Here is a 17,313-nt window from a genome sequence, read left to right on the forward strand (position 1 = left end):
TCAAAGAGTGAAAACTTGAACAGTATAACGTTTATTTAAAAGTTTCAAATTTATATAAAAGTCTTGAAAGATACTTTTTAAATTCCATGAATAAATAAACATTTATGCTCTCTTAGATTGAACACAGGAAAAAAAAAAAAAAAAAAGGAAAGATTTGCTTATGGTAGTGTACAGTATCCATGCCAATACCTTGAGATCCCAAATCACATAAAAAACAAGCCCAAGTATCCCACTACATAAATTACACAATACTGTTTTTTTCCATTCATACCGTTAAACTTCACCCCCCTTCTGTCTACAATCACATCCCTTCCCGATTCACAACCCCTGATTCAAACAGGATAAAAATCTAAGTGATATTCAGCAGTATTATTATCAGTAGTGTGCTAAGTCCTAAAAATACATCTGCAAACTTACAATACATACCAGTAAATCCATACCTCCACAGAGAACGTCCAGCTTTCCAACAGTATAAGGCACATTCACTGTCAACAGCACTTGACAGCTTGACTTGGTCCACTGCATTCTCCTGACACGGGGATATTGCCTGTGGAACGTTCTTACGAACATAGAACTTTCTGGTAAGCCAGAGTCATGTCTGTCAACTGTCAGTCAGACATGAAGTTCTTTAGAAGCTTTCTTGTCATTGGCCCTCAGCTGTTCCAGGACTTGCGGTTCTCTCCCTTGCGACTGGCTGCAGTCCCGCCGTGACCCTCCCCTTTGGCCAATGCGGTGAGGGCAGCCAGGTTGGGGCTGGATCCTGACAGGTTGGCACTGCGCCGTTTCTGCTGTTGTCTCCGCCTCTTCGCCTCACTTCCCCCACGGCTCACCCTATCAGGCCTCACCATCACCCCGTAACCAGGGTTACAGTGGAAGTAGTGTCGGCCGCCCACTGACCCGTCATTCTTCCCTAGGACAGAAAGAGAGGGAGAGAGAAAGCCATTTAGAAAAGAGGTAAGAGCATGCTCTACTTCTCACAGACATGCAAAACGCTCTACATTTTAATAGTTCTCATTAACACCTTCTAACCCTGAGGTATCTACAGTATGCATCATCTCTCACCTGCTGGTACGTCTAGCTCCACGCCTACCCAGGTGCCCTCGGCAAACTCTGTAGGTCCGACGTAGCGCACCGTTCCATTCTTATTGGTCCCTACAATCACAAACTCCCCCACCTTCAGCCAATCAGGCGCGACCGTGGCAGCCTTGGCGCTCCCGCCCTCTTCGTCGGAGATGATCTCCAGCCTCTGGATGGGGTCGGATAGCTCCGCCCCCAGACTGCTGGCGCTCCCGCCCTGCTCCTCGTCATCCAGGATGCGATGGAACGACTTCAGATCGGACGTCTTCACCTTCTGGATCTTGAAGGGGTTGGCTGCAGCCAGCGCTGCGGCGGGGTTAGACTGGGACGAGGCTGGGGGTGTAGATGAGGCTGGAGCTGAGGCTGGGGTTGAGGCTGGGGCTGGAGATGAGGCTGGAGCTGGGGTTGAGGCTGGGGCTGGGGGTGGAGATGAGGTTGGAGCTGGGGTTGAGGCTGAGGCTGGGGGTGGGGTTGAAGCTGGGGCCACCTGCCCTGTTGCGATCTGGGTAGATGGTTCTTCCTGGTCTTCTGGTGGAGCAAGGATCAGAGACTGATCTGGACCGGCCTTTTCACACGCTTCTGAGGAGACTGAAACTGTGGATGAATCTGCCTGTCTGACCTGTGTCTGGTTTGTTGGTTCTGCTTGTGTTGTTACCGGCAGGTCCAAAAGTGGAGGTTCTTCCAGGTTCTTGGTCTGGCCCTGTGGCACCACTGACTTTGGTTCTGGAGGTGCTATGCTGACCAGGTTCAACTCCTCAACTGGGTCTGATAGTATTGTTGGTTCTTCATCAGAAATAACCAGTGCTGACCTGTTTAGTGAGGATGATGACACACAGTTTGACTGATTTGATCTAGCTGGTTCTGGGTCATCTGAGCCAGACCGGGCCTGTGGCTCTGACGGAGCAGTGGAGGCTGCAGGTAAGCATCCAGGATCTGCAGGGTCAGCAGATTCTGTCGTCAACAGGTCGCTTTTTGCTGCCGCCTCCATGTGACTCGAGACATCCAATGACGGTGTAGGTTGAGGGTCGTGACCTCCGTCTATCGTCATGTCGAAGAGGGTCGTGACCTCCGACCTGGAACATGCCGGGGGGGAGGTGTCCCACGTCAGCGTGTTGAAGTCCGACAGGGTCGCTGTGGAAACACTGGTGGACATGTAGCCGCTGGAGGCCTCACTGAACTGGCCGGGGGCGGAGTCCTCCGGCTCTGTGACGACCTCCTGGGGGAGGGGCGTGGCTGACGAAGCGTCCAAGAGGAACTCCGGCGGTATGATTTCCGCTATGGGGACCTGAGGGAGTTATGGCAACCGAAATGTTTTGCTTTATCTGCAATCGAATGATAATAATTACTGTTTTGACAATACATCCATGAAAGTAGAAGGGTGCCTCACCAGTTGCTGATGATCCATGAACTCATCAACACTTGCAGACTGGATCACAATACGAGGCAGGTTCTGAGACAGCTAAAGAAACAGTTGAAGTCACTGTTTAGATTTTTTCATTGGAACGTACGAAAGAACATTTTATAAAAAAATATATTATATAATAATTATATATGTGTATATATGTATATATATGACACACATCCAAGAGTACTGAGCTACTGAATCGATCGTAGAATGTCCTTTCAGACCCCTGAAATCACATTCCTTTTAGAGCCACGTTTGACCTGCCGTGTCTGGGTCGGGGCCAAGTATAGACGAGTTACCTGTTGAGGGGCGGGGTCAGGGGCGGCAGGGGCGGGGTCAGGGGCGGGGGCAGGGTCAGGGGCGAGACTCTGCTCTCTCTTCTCTTCCTTGCCATGGAAGAGAGACTTGAGGAGTTTGGGCACTGGGGGGAAATAAGACGCAGCAAACCCTGAACGGCCTGAGGCAGGTGGGCATGGAGAAAGAGGAAGACAGGAAGGAGAGAAGGGTGACAGGAAGAGGAGGAAGACAGGAAGAAGAGGAAGACAGGAGGAGAGAAGGGTTACAGGAAGAGGAGGAAGAAGAGGAAGACAGGAGGAGAGAAGGGTTACAGGAAGAGGAGGAAGACAGGAAGAAGAGGAAGACAGGAGGAGAGAAGGGTTACAGGAAGAGGAGGAAGACAGGAAGAAGAGGAAGACAGGAGGAGAGAAGGGTGACAGGAAGAGGAGGAAGAAGAGGAAGACAGGAGGAGAGAAGGGTTACAGGAATGCAGGAAGAGGCAGACATGAGGAGTGCGGGAGGAGGAATTTCAAGCAGACAGGAAGAAACAAAATGCAAAGATGAAGAATAATGTAAGTGAAGGAAAAGACACTTCAAAAAGTGAGAAAGAAAACAGGACAGATCAAGCAGAGTATCCACCAGTAACACTGAGCTAACAGGAGTGAGCTGTACCGGTCTCAGCGTGCTGGTCCTGGGGCAGAGAGGAGGCAGGGAGGGTGCGTCGGCTCTGAGACACCACAGACAGATCCTGGTGGCTCTCCCAGCCCTGGGACATAGGGAACAACACACTTAGAGGCAGGATAATAATAATAACAACAATAATAATAATAAAATGTAATGAAGGATGTGTAAACAGAACATCATAATCATAATGTGTTATAAAGACATGTTGATCTAAAGCGATGCACAGGGGTATTTGAACCTTCAACCTCTTCCTCTGCAGTCAGATGCTCTGCTTTAATGAGTTGGTGATGAATTAGTGATAGTTAGTAATGATTAGTGATAATTAGTAATGAGTTAATGATAGTGACAGTTAATGAGTTAGTTGTACCTTGAAGTCATCCAGTCTGTGTGTCGAGAGAGACAGGTCCCGCATGCTACCTGACAGCTGGAATTACGACGAGGTTAGTCAGGATAGATTAGTTATATAGGTTAGTCGGTAGTCACTGTGACAGGACTGGCTGCATTCTATTATATGCTATCACTATCTGAGGAGGGGTGGGATGGGTTACAGGAAGTAGATCATGTGATCATTGCCACTAACCCGATGTACACTGGGAGAGCTGAGACAACGTCTGGATATCTTGCCTTTCACCACCAGCTGCTCCTTTACTGTTACCTCCTACACACACGCACGCACGCACGCACACACGCACACAAAATGCATAGTGAGAACAATACAGCATTAGGATAATGTATCCTACATAATATGTGTATGTGTGTGTACTGACCTGTCGGAGTCTGTCCAGAGTCAGTATGTTCTCCACAGCCAGGATACTGCGGAGGTACTTCTCTATGGCCGCCTCGCTGTCTGCAGACTGGCCGTCCTCTGTGCTGGCAGCCAGCCTGGCCAGCATCTCCCTGTCCTCCGGGGCCTGCACATCCTGACAGGGACAGATCAGGTTTTGTGTTTATTACTATATAAATCATATAACTAAATGAATAGATTGAAGCCGTTGTGGTGAAGAGCATGCTGGGAGCTGTAGTTCCTCACCCCGGGGATGTTGGAGACGATATCGAAGGTGACCCCACAGCCAGGGACCGTGCTGCGGTTGGACATCCTCTTCAGCAGGCTCTGGGCGAAGCCCTGCACCCCCCACAGAGACAAAACCACCGTCACAACCACCCAGAGTGTGTGTGCGTGGTGTGTGTGTGTGTGTGTGTGTGTGTGTGTGTGTGTGTGTGCGTGCGTGCGTGTGTCATCTTACCTGCCGCCCGGTGAGGCAGACGCAGATGCGTTTGCGCAGCACCAGCTGCAGGGGCGCCGGGTGGCTGAGCAGAACCACGGCTCGCACGGTCAGGAACACGCGCTGGTCCGCCGCCCCCGCCCGGCTCAGCTGGGGACAGCTGTGGACCGTGGAGTCCCAGGACGCCTCCGCCTTCACCTGGACGGGAGAGGAGAGGACAGAGGGTTGGCCTCATGGGTCCTCCAGCCTGTGAGAGGGGAACCCCGTCAGGGAGGAGCGTGTCACCTCCGAGTCGTGGTGCCTGACGATCTGAAGGTCGAAGAAGTCGTCCTCGTCCTCTCTGCTCAGCAGAGCATCCAGGCCTCCTGCCAGAGGAGCAGACAGGTTCTCCTGGAAGTCATCAGCTGGAGGGGAGAGGGGGGGGGGAGACAGGAAACAGGTAAAGAGTGAGAGACAGACATGGAGACAGACAGACAGGTAAGATGTTGGGCTGAGTGGCGTGTCTGAGTGATTCAGACAGACAGGAGACCAGAACGTACCGCTGAGGTCCAGGAAGAGAACAGGAATGTGGGTCTCCATCCCAGGGACAGGAACTCTGGAGAAACTAGACAAGTTCAGTCAAAAGGAACACAAAACACACACACACACTCACAAACACTAATATAAACACACACTCAAACACACACACACCTCTCTGCGGGGGCTCCAGGGATGCCGCTGCCAGCGGAGGGCACCAGGACAGAGTTCCTCTCCTCCGTCAGGGTCAGACGACACTCCAGCAGCTGGGACTCCCTCTCCACGTCGTCTTCGGACTTATCTACACACACACACAGAAATAAATCAGTCCTATTCACATTACACAGCACAATGCTACCTATGCTACCAACAGGCTGATGCGCAGCCCTGATACAGTCTGAGATGTTATCTGACCAGCTTTGGAGACGATCTTCTGCAGGTGCTGGTCCAGGTACTCCTGTCTCTTAGTGAGGGTCGCCAGCCACTGCTGCTTCAGTCTCTCCAGGTCCCCCTCCTACACACACACACACACACAACCACACACAGTGTCATATTGACTTCCATTTCTAGGTAAACAGAGATTCCCACTGTTCCCTGTCTTGGACTATCACCCTACCTGGTAGCTGTCCATCTCATCCTCCTCCATCTGAAACACACACACACACACACACACTTTAGCAGATTTATATCCACGCACACAGGGTGTAAGCCAATGAGAAGATCCCCATCTTTCCATACCTGCAGTGATTGGCTGGCCTGGCGGACCTGGACGTTGCCGATGGAGACGGCGAGGACGGAGACGGTGATGAGAGGCATGGTGCCCGAGTCCTGCACCGCCCTCACCTCCACCTGCAGACGCCTCGACTGGCCCTGGAAACAGCAGCCACATGCAGTCTGTCACCATCCATCCAGAAACACATACACACACACCAACACACAAGCATGCACGCACACCTACCCACACACACACCCACCTGCTTGAGCTGGAAAATGCCCCCGGTGCGAACATCCTTGGCCGGCAGGACCTCCACAGGGGTGAAGTCTCCAGCCTCGCTCAGCTCCATCACCTGCACCCACAACTCCAGCCTGCGGGTCACCTCGCTCCACCTGGACACACACAGTATACACACCTATACTCACAAGCACACACATCTATACACGAATACACACACCTATGCAATCACAACTCCACCCCCCCACCCCCCCCCCCCCCCCCCCCCCCCCCCGGGGGTCCTACCTCTCTCTGAGGGAGCGTGTCTTGGCCTGGATCACCCCCAGGTCCCACAGAGCCAGGTTCCTGCGGTGGTTGGCCTGCTTGTGTCCGAACACCTCGATAGCTAACGCCCCCTCCGACACAAACTCCACAAAGTCCTCCGATACAGCCACCTCCAGCTCCTGAGGAAGGGAGGGAGGACTTGACAGGGGGCTTCTCTCCGGTCTATGTATTGAAGGCAATGCAACAGGCACAGTATATTTCGATCTTGAAACACACACACACCAAGGTGCTGTCGAAGACCACGGAGCAGTGGGGGTCCCAGACGGAGGAGGGCGAGGGGGGCGAGGGCTCCATCTCTGGGGCGATGAACTGGGGCTCTTCCTGCCCCCAGAAGTGGTACTGGCAGAACACGAAGTTGGACAGGTGCCGGGGCAGACCGGTGGCCTGCAGGATCTTCACCTGAGGGTCAGAGGTCACACCCAGGAGGTCAGGGAACACCTCACCTCCCAGCTTTTTGCCAAGCTCCATCTTACCACACACACCATCTTACCACACACGCCATCTTACCACACATGCCATCTTACCACACACTCCAGCTTGCGTTCCTGCGTGTCGCCGTCGGTTACGTCCTGTGCCGTGTTCTCCTCCAGCCCCTCGCTGCCCCGCCACACCTCCACATGCAGACGTCCCGCAACCTGGTGACACACACACACACGTGTATACACACACACACACAGACACACTTAGTAACCTTCTCAGCTGCAGTAAGGGGACAATGGGTGAATGAATAAAGCGTCATGAACTTTGTGTAACAAAGAATTGCACACAAAAAAAATCAGCAGGCAACATTCTATGGGAGTGTCATCTACAGCCAGAGGAGAGATGGGAGCTTCCTGCGGGAACATACCTCCCCCTTCTGGTTGATGATGGGAACTGCGTACTGCAGCTTGACGTCGTGGAACAGACATGCCAGGAAGACGTTGGCCACGCCGATCAGACTGTGGTTCTCCTGCTCGTCAAAGAACGGGTCTGCCCGCCGGAAATACGAACGCATCACCTGGGCGTAGAGGAGGGGGGGGAGAGGGGAGGAGGAGGAGAGGGGGGAGAAAGGAGTAGGGAAGAGAGGAGGAAGGAAGATAGGTGAAGAGCAGGGACAGGAGTGGAGAGACGGTGTAAGTCCAGAATAGTTTTCCACACCATTATGGAAACAGTTAAACTGTCAACCATGTAAGAAGGTTTTATGAGGGCCAAACAGAGGCTTCATGAGGGCCAAACAGAGGCTTCATGAGGGCCAAACAGAGGCTTCATGAGGGTCAAACAGAGGCTTCATGAGGGTCAAACAGAGGCTTCATGAGGGTCAAACAGAGGCTTCAGGAGGGCCAAACAGAGGCTTCATGAGGGTCAAACAGAGGCTTCATGAGGCCCAGCAGCGCCGGAGAGGAGCGAGGAGGTGAGAACTCACAGGGTTGTCCTCGTCACTGTCCTTCCACTCCTGGTACAGCTCCCTCATGTCCACCAGACGGTTCTCCATCTTCTCCAGGGCCCAGATCTGCTTGCCCTTCCCCTTCCTCCTCACCTGCACCGCCGGCTCGCTCAGCACTGCGTCACGCTGGGGGTGGAGGAGGGGAGGAGGAGGGGGGTGAGGGGAGGAGGAACACAGAGAGGTCACGACAAACACTGCCAAATCATTATGATAGGTTAACATCTGTGGAACAGGAAACATTCTCATGGTAGAAGTCACACACACCTACACACTAACACCTCTACATGCATACCCAAACACACACACAGCTATGAACACACACACCCAGACACACACCTTCCTGTTGGCGTCCAGGTTGGCTGCAGGGATCTGCAGGGTGACCAGGTACTCGGTCCTCTTGTCCAGCTCATCAGAGATGAAGGCAGCCTCCTGGGTCAGGAGGTTGGCTCTGACGATCTGCTCTCTGAGACGCCGCAGGCTGCGCGTCATCATCGCCTCTCTGCGTACGCACACAAACATCAATATCCACATACAAACAAATGCACGCACGTACTTGAATATACACATAGAAATGTAGTTGTATTCTGTTTGTTTTATATTCTATTTTGGAAATATTCCAAGCTTTTAGATACATTTAATCTACCCTTCTGCTACAGGCCCCTCTCACCTGTCCTCGCTCCAGCGGCGTACACGGTTGTGTGCGGCGGGGGGGGACGGTGCGGTGGCGGAGGTGGGCGGAGCCAGGTCCAGGCCGGCGGGGGCGGTCCTCTCTGGGTGGAGCCTGCGGCGCAGCTGCTGCAGCTCTGTCTCGTACATGTGCCGCTGACGCTCCAGCGCCGAGCGCTTCTCCTCCTCGTGCTGCCTCCCCAGAGCCTGCAGCACCGCCTGCATGGGGTCTGGGGGGAGGGAGGGGAAGGGAGGAGAGGAGAGGAGAGGAGAGGAGAGGAGAGGGGAGGGGAGGAGAGGAGAGGAGAGGGGAGGAGAGGGGAGGGGAAGGGAGGAGAGGAGAGGGGAGGAGAGGGGAGGGGAGGGGAAGGGAGGAGAGGAGAGGAGAGGAGAGGAGAGGGGAGGGGAGGGGAGGGGAGGGGAGGGGAGGGGAGGGGAGGGGAGGGGAGGGGAGGGGAGGGGAGGGGAGGGGAGGGGAGAGAAAGAAGGAAAGCCAGGAGTTTAAGAACAAGTTAAACAAGTCAAAGTCAATTTTGTCAGTCTTGTTTTTTGACATGCAGCATGTTCCTCCCATCCTCCTCCTCCTCCTGTCTTACCGTTGCTGCCCATGGTCTTCATCATGACCTCGGTCTGAGCAAACTCGTAGCTGAAGCTGACCTCGCTGGACGCGTCGCTGGCCGAGTCCAAATCCACGTCCAGGTGGTCGGCACTGAGGCCTGGCCTCATCCCTGCTCCCTCCTCCTCCTCCGCCCCGGCACGGGCCAGCTGTCTGGGGAGGTTGATCCTGGGGAGGGCGGGGGAGATAGAGAGAGAGAGAGGGGGATAAGGGAGAGGGAAAGCAAGAGTGGAGGAGCAGGAGACAGAGAGAGAGAGAGTAGAGAGCTCCTCACACTGCCTAAGCATCAGCAGTGGGCAGCTGAAGCCCTGCTCTCCTACCTGAAGAAGTGGTTGTTGCCCCAGAGGATGCGGTCGCCGTGGTGAAGCTGGACCGGGCTGGTGACTGAAGACCCGTTCACACAGGTGCTGTGGAGAGAGAGAACATGGAGAGGAGAGTGTTATACAGATCTAGTGTGTGTACACAGTCGCATGTGTGTACAAGTGACCTACCGTGCGTTGCGGTGAGGGGTGAGGACGACCCGGGTTTCCACGGTGATGTCGATGACACAGTGTTCGGCCTGGATGGCCATGCCGCACAGCTGGATGTCCTGGGAATCTGCCGCTCCCACACGCGTGTGGTCCTGCACATGACACACACACACGTGACAGTGAGGCCGACAGTGTGTGTGTGTATGAGTGTGTCTGTGTGTCTGTGTCTCTGTGTACCTTCAGGTAGTAGACCAGCAGCTCGTTGAGAGCTGGGTCAGCGTTGAGGTTGACCAGGAAGCACTTGTCGTCCACCAGGCGTATCCCGGACGACTGGAGAGAGATGCCCAGACTCTCCAGCTGCTTCTGGCGCTCCTGCAACACACACAGTTCCAAATGACACTTACTAAGTGGCCGTATGGAATAGTTTGGACCTGTACATTACCACTGGAGGCTTGCACACAAAGTACAATAACATACATGGTACATGTGGTACATTTTGGGTATTTTATTGTATTGGGAGTGTGTGTGCATTTGTGTGTGTGTGCGTGTGTGTGTGTGCACCTGAGCGATGGCCTCGGTCTTCTTGAGTTTCTGCTCCCAGGTGATGGTCATCTCATGGATCAGTTTCTCAGACTCCTCCAGGCGCTCCTTCAGCTCAGGAGCCTTCATAGACTGACCAGGAGACACGAAACACCATGAGGCCCAAAACCCCCTGACCACGAGGCCCAAAAAAAAACCCTGAGCCTGTGCAGAGATCCTTCCTCTCTCCCTCCAGCTCGCCGTACCTCAGCCTCGGTCAGCTGGTATCGCAGCTTGTCCACCTCCTCCCTCAGCTCCCGGATGATGCGGGCGTTGGGGTCCTCGTTGACGACCGCATGGTTGACGATGCTCTTGGCGCGGTCGGCGTAGCGCAGCGTGGACAGCGTCTCGTCGTAGTTGTCCGCTGCAGGGCTGATGGTGGCGATCATGGCAGTCCGACTGTTACCCCCCAGACTGTCCTGGACGGGGGAAAGAAGAGAGGAGGGGGAGAGTGGAAAGGAGGAGGGCGAGGAGACAGGGGGAGGAGGCAAAGGAGAGAATCAGAGGCTCTAGTAATGAGAGGCCCCCTTCATAGATGGCTAGAGATAGAGATCAACAACCCTTACTCTCTATCTCACTAGGCAGGTGGATGACATGAGGCTTGTGTCTCATAAATGGGGCATTGATTTGGATATAAGTGTCTGCTAAATAAATACATTCTAGTATGACATTCTTATTAGGGCTGCTGGGTACCTTGAGTAGCCAGGTGAGCACAGAGTCTCGGTAGGGAACAAACTTGGTCTTGTTCTTCCCTGCTCCCTGGTCTGCCAGCGCTGAGATCACCAGCCCCAGGGTACTCAGAGACCTGGAGGGGGGAGGGGAAGAGAAAGGGGGAGGGAAATAAGAGAGAGAGAGACAGAGACAGAGAGAGAGACGGAGGGAGGGAGATAGTTTTTTCTTAATCCAGTCCGGTGTAATAACCGCTCCCTCTCAAGGTGTTTAGTGCTGGGCAGACGGAGGAAGTACTTGTTGATGTTGCTGCCCTCCTTCAGCCTCTCTCCAGCTGCTCCTGTCTTGGCTGCTCTCTCACTGCCTGCCAGGTCCACCAGGCTCAGCTTGCTCACCTTCTCTCCACTCGTCTACACACGTACAAAGACGTTCAGGGGGAACATTAATAAAATGGATTGGATATAGATCCTCACAATAGACAGACCAAAAAACACAGACTGACTGAAAAACTGCTGGGGCTGTGGAAATCGGGTCCTTGTTTATCTGCAGTACAGACTTTACGTGCAACTTGCGTGTTTCTCAGGGTGAAAGTGTCTGTTAGCTGAACACAGTGCTGTCTCACCCCGGACTTGACGTCCATGAGAGTGTGAGTGAGGATGATGTTGAAGACTCCGTGGGAGCGACTGCTCTCCTCGTTCATGTTGGTGGAAGCCACGGTACGAGACTTGTTCCCCTCTGACATCAGAGACTCAATGTCCTAGAGAGAGAGGGGGGATGAGAGAGAGCAAGAAAGTGAGAGAGAGAGATAGAGGGAGAGAGAGAGGAAGCGAGTGATTGAAAGTGAGATAAAGAGAGGGAGAGAAAAAGAGGGAGAAAGAGAGACAGTGGGGAATGGAGAGAGACAGAGAAACAGATAAACAGAGAGTAAGGGAGAGACAGGAAGTGTGAATAGCTTAATAAGATAACCTCCACCTATCCAATGCTAACCAGTGCCCATAAGCTTACTGCTGTAATTGAAATCTACATAAATGAACACATTGTTTACCACAAACAGACATGCGTGTACAGACAGTGAACAGTACCTTGTAGCTGGCCACAGCCAGACGAGACAGGCCGTCAACATATGGCCCCAGAACCTTGTGTTCCCTCACCCGCAGGGTCTGCCGGCTACTGCAGACGGAGAGAGGAGAGGGACTTATCTTAAAATAAAAACTTTGATTGAAATTATATATATTTTTTTTATCTTAAAATAAAAATGTAGATTTTTTATTATATTTTGTAATATATCTTAAATAAAAACTTTGATTGAAATTAGAATTTTTTTTTACATCTTAAAACAAAAATTTTGATTTTTTATTATATTTTGTAATATATCTTAAAATAAACAATACGAAAAGAAATTCATAAAAAAAAAAAAAAATCTTAAAATAAAAACGCATCTGATGAATGAAAGTAACTGTGCTGTGAGCCATCAGGAGCCATCAGGAGCATCTCACCCCTTGGGGTCGAGGAGATCGCGGACCCTCTCGTTGTAGATCTCCATGTATGAGACCTCCACGGTGAAGCTCTCCCCCTCCCCCTGCTCCCTCAGCGTGCGCTCAAACAGCACGCTGCACAGGCGAGGGCTCAGCCCCGGCTGCTCAGCAGAGCCCATCATGGTGTAGGACTTCCCAGAGCCTGCACACGCACACACACACACACACACACAAGCAAGCAGACACACGCAGACAGGCACATAAACACATGCACGTACGATCACACATTTAGACACATACACACACATAAATCAGTCCTCAGTCAATAATAAGCAAAAGGACCTCATTGGAAAAACATGCTGAATTTGAAAATTAGGAAGCCAGACACACCCGTCTGTCCGTAGGCAAAGATGCAGGCATTATAGCCCATGAAGGCATTGTCCAGAAGACTCTCTCCAAGGGACTGGAAGACAATGTCTTGACCTATGGATCATCACACACACATGATAAGTACAGGTCAATAACTATATGTATATTACAGATATTGAATATTTCACAGCAATATTATATTACATGACATGAATAACACATTTTACATACTACAGATTCTGAAATTGCTTTCAAACCTGCAAACTTGTCCTTTTCAGATTCATCCATGGACCAGAAACAGTAGTCATAAGCAAAAACCTGAATGAAAAAATAGATTTAGCTAGAGCCAGATCAGTAACAAAGACATACATATATAAGTAATAATAAGTGTATATTATATTGTTTTTTTATATATACATTCACGTGTGTATATATACAATCTCTCTTATTTCTCTATTGCTCACCTTAGACTGATTCCTGGAACCAAACACATGGAAGGGAAAATAATGTTAATCTTGGTCAAACAAGGACACCAATCCAGATTATAGAGATCATAACAATGTATGTTCTACACATTCACATACACACAAATCCACTGACATTCCTATGGTCATATTTAAATACTGGGGCAAGTTACCCTTTTTAATCCTAACCTTTGAAAAGATCAATCATCCACTGCTTTCTCACTTGTGAACATGACCCTCCAAATTCGAATGGTGAAATTCTGATCTCAAAAATTCTAACAATGTTAGGCGACAACAAAAATCTGATTGCAAGACCCATGGGTAGGTAAAGGAATCGAGCCTGAATGCAATCGAACCACCTCACTTCTCCGAGAAGAGTCCAACTGCAGACCTCTCTCCTCATCCCCTCTCATCCAGGTGTAGCTGCAAGCCGTCATATAATCACAGCCTGGGGTCCGAGGAGAGAGGTCCCGTCTGAGGCAAGCAATACCTTGGTATCCAGGATGTTGCAATCTGAATTTTTTCAGCTCTAATTTTTGGGATCTGAATTTCACCATTCAAATTTGAGCAACCTTTTACATTGAAATAAATTCATATTTCAAATTTAAATAGATTAATCCAAAACCAACACATTTGGTGGTGTTTGAATTTCATTAAGTATTCAATGCCTTTTAAAATTCATCCATGATGTCACTGATTTGCTTCCATACTAATGCATGCAGTAGGAGTATATAAAATCCATGTGAGGTACAAACAGCTGAAAGAATCTGGAGGAAAAAAAGCTGTATGTGTTTTGGAGCCGAGCTCAGGGCTGGCAGCCCTTAGACAGGGTCTCCTGTGTGGCATCAGTGTCCATGAAAGAGACACATTGAGACTCCCTGGTGCATTCCTGAGATAGCAAGCGGACCCCGACAGCTCCACAGACCTGGTGGAGAAGTGAGTGTGCGTGCACGTGTGTGTATGTGTGCATGTGAATTTCTGTGTGTGTGCGTGTGTGAGTGTATGTGTGCATGTGAATTTCTGTGTGCACGTGCGTCTCTAAATGGCTTTCAAGAGGCTTGTTATCAATGAGCCTCAGCTCAGATTATGATAATGAAAACGTCCAAGGAGTAGAGTGCTCGAGAGCCATTCCTTCTTCTAAATGGACCCTTCAACCACATGTTCATTCCAGAAAACAACCCTCCCTGGCTGTGAATCAGCTGTTTCATCTCCTAAACATGTTAGAGACACATTAGCAACAGGGACATTCGAGAGCACTGGTTAGATATTTGGTCCTTAGGAGTTCCACCCACACAGCAGCCTAGGATCTGGGTCTGCTTCTCTGTCTGGAACTGCCTGAAAGTGTTTCTCTCTAGAGCCTGTTTAACCAGTTCACACACAGAGAGCCACAGGGGAAGCAAATCACAGCATTGAAACGTGTCAGGGCATAAAACAAAAGTTGGACATTAAAAAACTCTAAACAAGACCTGATCTTATCTCAGTCTTGCTGGAAACAAAATGCCAATGTTATTGATGATGTGTTTTCAAAAATTTATTTGTGTGTGGGCTGACCTCAGGTAGATGACATGCAGGAGCAGGTCTTACAAGTAGCTGCCAACCCTCTCAGGACCAACCCACCTGCACTGTTTGCCTCCCTGCCTAACTCATTAGATGATTGCCTGTTTGACTGACTTACTGCCTGCCTTACTGACTCTCTGTCAGCCTAACTGCCTGGCTGACTGAGTCACTGAAAAGAGCATAGCAGGAACAGACACACCTTTTGTCAAGAGAGGCACAGGAAAGGGAGGAGGGGGGTGTGAGGAGTGAGAAGGGAGGAGTAAGGAGGGAGGAGAGGGAGGAAGTAAAGAGTTGGATCTACGCCTCCTCCACATGTAGCTACCAGACTGGTCAGCCAGCTTCCCCTGGTCAGTAATAAGACAGGTAAAAGACAGGTCATTATGATGTGCAGGATACTTTATATCACTCTAGATGCGCTACACAGAACCCACTATAACATCCACCATGGTCAAGAGTTGATCCCACTTCGTAATCACAGAACGGTTCCAAGCCACCAACAAATACTTAAAAGCTGACGGCTATCATTTCCAGGCAGTAGCTGGTCAAACCTGGTCCTATTCTGGTATAATGAAATGTGGGCTTTCCCCATGCCCCCTACCTCTACAGGCCTACCTGGGCTCTCCCCATGCCCCCTACCTCCACAGGCCTACCTGGGCTCTGCCCCTGCCCCCTACCTCTACAGGCCTACCTGGGCTCTGCCCCTACCCCCTACCTCTACAGGCCTACCTGGGCTCTGCCCCTGCCCCCTACCTCTACAGGCCTACCTGGGCTCTGCCCCTGCCCCCTACCTCTACAGGCCTACCTGGGGTCTCCCCATGCCCCCTACCTCTACAGGCCTACCTGGGCTCTGCCCCTGCCCCCTACCTCTACAGGCCTACCTGGGCTCTGCCCCTGCCCCCTACCTCTACAGGCCTACCTGGGCTCTCCCCATGCCCCCTACCTCTACAGGCCTACCTGGGCTCTGCCCCTGCCCCCTACCTCTACAGGCCTACCTGGGCTCTGCCCCTGCCCCCTACCTCTACAGGCCTACCTGGGCTCTGCCCCTGCCCCCTACCTCTACAGGCCTACCTGGGCTCTCCACATGCCCCCTACCTCCACAGGCCTACCTGGGCTCTGCCCCTGCCCCCTACCTCTACAGGCCTACCTGGGCTCTGCCCCTGCCCCCTACATCTACAGGCCTACCTGGTGTCTCCTTTGCTCAGGTTGGCACTGGCTGGGTGCAAGACCGTCTGGTTCCCCTCTATCTCCACCACACATTTGGTCTTCAGGTCCTTCTCTGAGGGGAAATGGTTAATTCATCTACATGCTTTGTTTATTGAAGGTGCTTAAAGAGAAATGGCTTCCTTAAATGGGAGTTTTCCATTCAGGGTACACAGCAATGTTTAACGGCACCATTAAATGGGTAAGATCGGGCCGCGGGCAAAAGCTTTTGTCGGAGGTCCTAGTGATTGATGACGCAGCAGCCCCAAATACGATCCGACATTAGCATTCACATACAGTCCTTACAAAGACACATACTCTGACACTGTGTCACTGTGGGACATTCAGCCTTGTTGTCAACAAATATTGTGTTTGTACAACAGGGTAGAGGTCAGGTTTACTTTATGTAGCCTACTGTACATGAGGACTAATTTAGGTAAATGATCAATTCTAACATTACTTCAACTGGCTTATACTGTCTACCAACTATCCACCGAACAAAACAAACATTCATAGTTGGAACAGACATGATTCATGTCTCTGTGCTGGGCATGGACAAGGCGAGGCATTCCCTGAACAGATATAAAGGGAAAGCAAGCTTCCTCTTCCCATGACACCACCAGCCAACATAAATAAGTACAGGGAAAGAACAGCGCATGAAAATAAAATGACTGTCACAAGGCTCTTGTTATAGTGTACCTACCTCGCCTGTTCATTGGTCGAACGCGAACAGCGACCTTCACGTTGGAATCGCTCAAGCCAGTGTCATCCATTGCACCAGCTGACTTTCTGACTGTGGTTAGGAAAAATTGAAGACAAACATATTCATTTGGAAAGCAAAAATAGACCACACTAATGCTTAATTTTAGTAGTCTGTCTTGAAACCATACACTTGCAAATTATGAAATTTCCCACTGAAGTTCCCACTGGAATGATAGGCTTCACTGTATTGTGTAGCATGCTCTTTACCCTTCTTATCTTCAGTGACAGTGCGTCCCTGTTCCAGCAAAGGCAGCACGCAAAGTCTAGGTCAATTACATATAGCTAGCTAATTAGCAACGTAGTGCAAATTTACCAAGCGAAGAATGAATATAATCGCAGGTATTCCAGCGACTCGGCCAGCGCTATCTTCCAGTGGACCTCTTCTACCCAGTGCTAACTGGATAAAGACAAGCGACAAATCGGGACAGAATTGCAGAATTATTCAACCAGCGACGACGATAAATACACGAGACAACTCTATACCTATTGTTACATATTCTGAGATGATTCAGAAAATCGAATTATGTCTCTTTTAGTCCAAACTTACAGTCGACGACGACCCATTCTGTTCGCTCCTCCACCTGTTGCATTTCCTTATACTGCCCG

General features: G+C 50.9%; 1 protein-coding gene across 4 annotated transcripts; it reads right to left on the reverse strand.

The window, feature by feature from the left end:
• Positions 1-16: 16 nt before the first annotated feature.
• On the reverse strand, positions 17-17,296 carry LOC136947136 (kinesin-like protein KIF13B). 4 transcript variants are annotated; one of them, XM_067241002.1, is made up of 41 exons: positions 17,255-17,296; positions 16,649-16,738; positions 15,928-16,021; positions 13,189-13,201; positions 12,982-13,042; positions 12,746-12,838; positions 12,377-12,557; positions 11,963-12,050; positions 11,503-11,637; positions 11,178-11,290; positions 10,905-11,016; positions 10,418-10,630; positions 10,194-10,304; positions 9,870-10,004; positions 9,654-9,784; positions 9,483-9,569; positions 9,143-9,330; positions 8,548-8,776; positions 8,217-8,379; positions 7,860-8,006; positions 7,305-7,454; positions 6,982-7,092; positions 6,680-6,856; positions 6,419-6,576; positions 6,156-6,288; positions 5,920-6,051; positions 5,798-5,827; positions 5,596-5,695; positions 5,356-5,482; positions 5,205-5,260; positions 4,951-5,069; positions 4,687-4,863; positions 4,473-4,565; positions 4,210-4,362; positions 4,023-4,100; positions 3,810-3,866; positions 3,431-3,524; positions 2,782-2,903; positions 2,465-2,536; positions 1,063-2,362; positions 17-910 (listed from the first exon to the last, which is right to left on the reverse strand). In XM_067241002.1, exons 2-41 carry the CDS (start codon positions 16,716-16,718, stop codon positions 654-656), a joined length of 6,060 nt encoding a protein of 2,019 aa, XP_067097103.1. In that variant the 5' UTR covers positions 16,719-16,738; positions 17,255-17,296; the 3' UTR covers positions 17-653. The 4 variants fall into 4 exon arrangements, with proteins under 4 accessions (XP_067097103.1, XP_067097104.1, XP_067097102.1 ...); XM_067241003.1 differs by having other exon boundaries at positions 17,021-17,283; XM_067241001.1 differs by having other exon boundaries at positions 16,915-17,283.
• Positions 17,297-17,313: the final 17 nt, after the last annotated feature.

Source organism: Osmerus mordax, chromosome 8, assembly GCF_038355195.1.
Source record: "Osmerus mordax isolate fOsmMor3 chromosome 8, fOsmMor3.pri, whole genome shotgun sequence".
NCBI lineage: Eukaryota > Metazoa > Chordata > Actinopteri > Osmeriformes > Osmeridae > Osmerus > Osmerus mordax.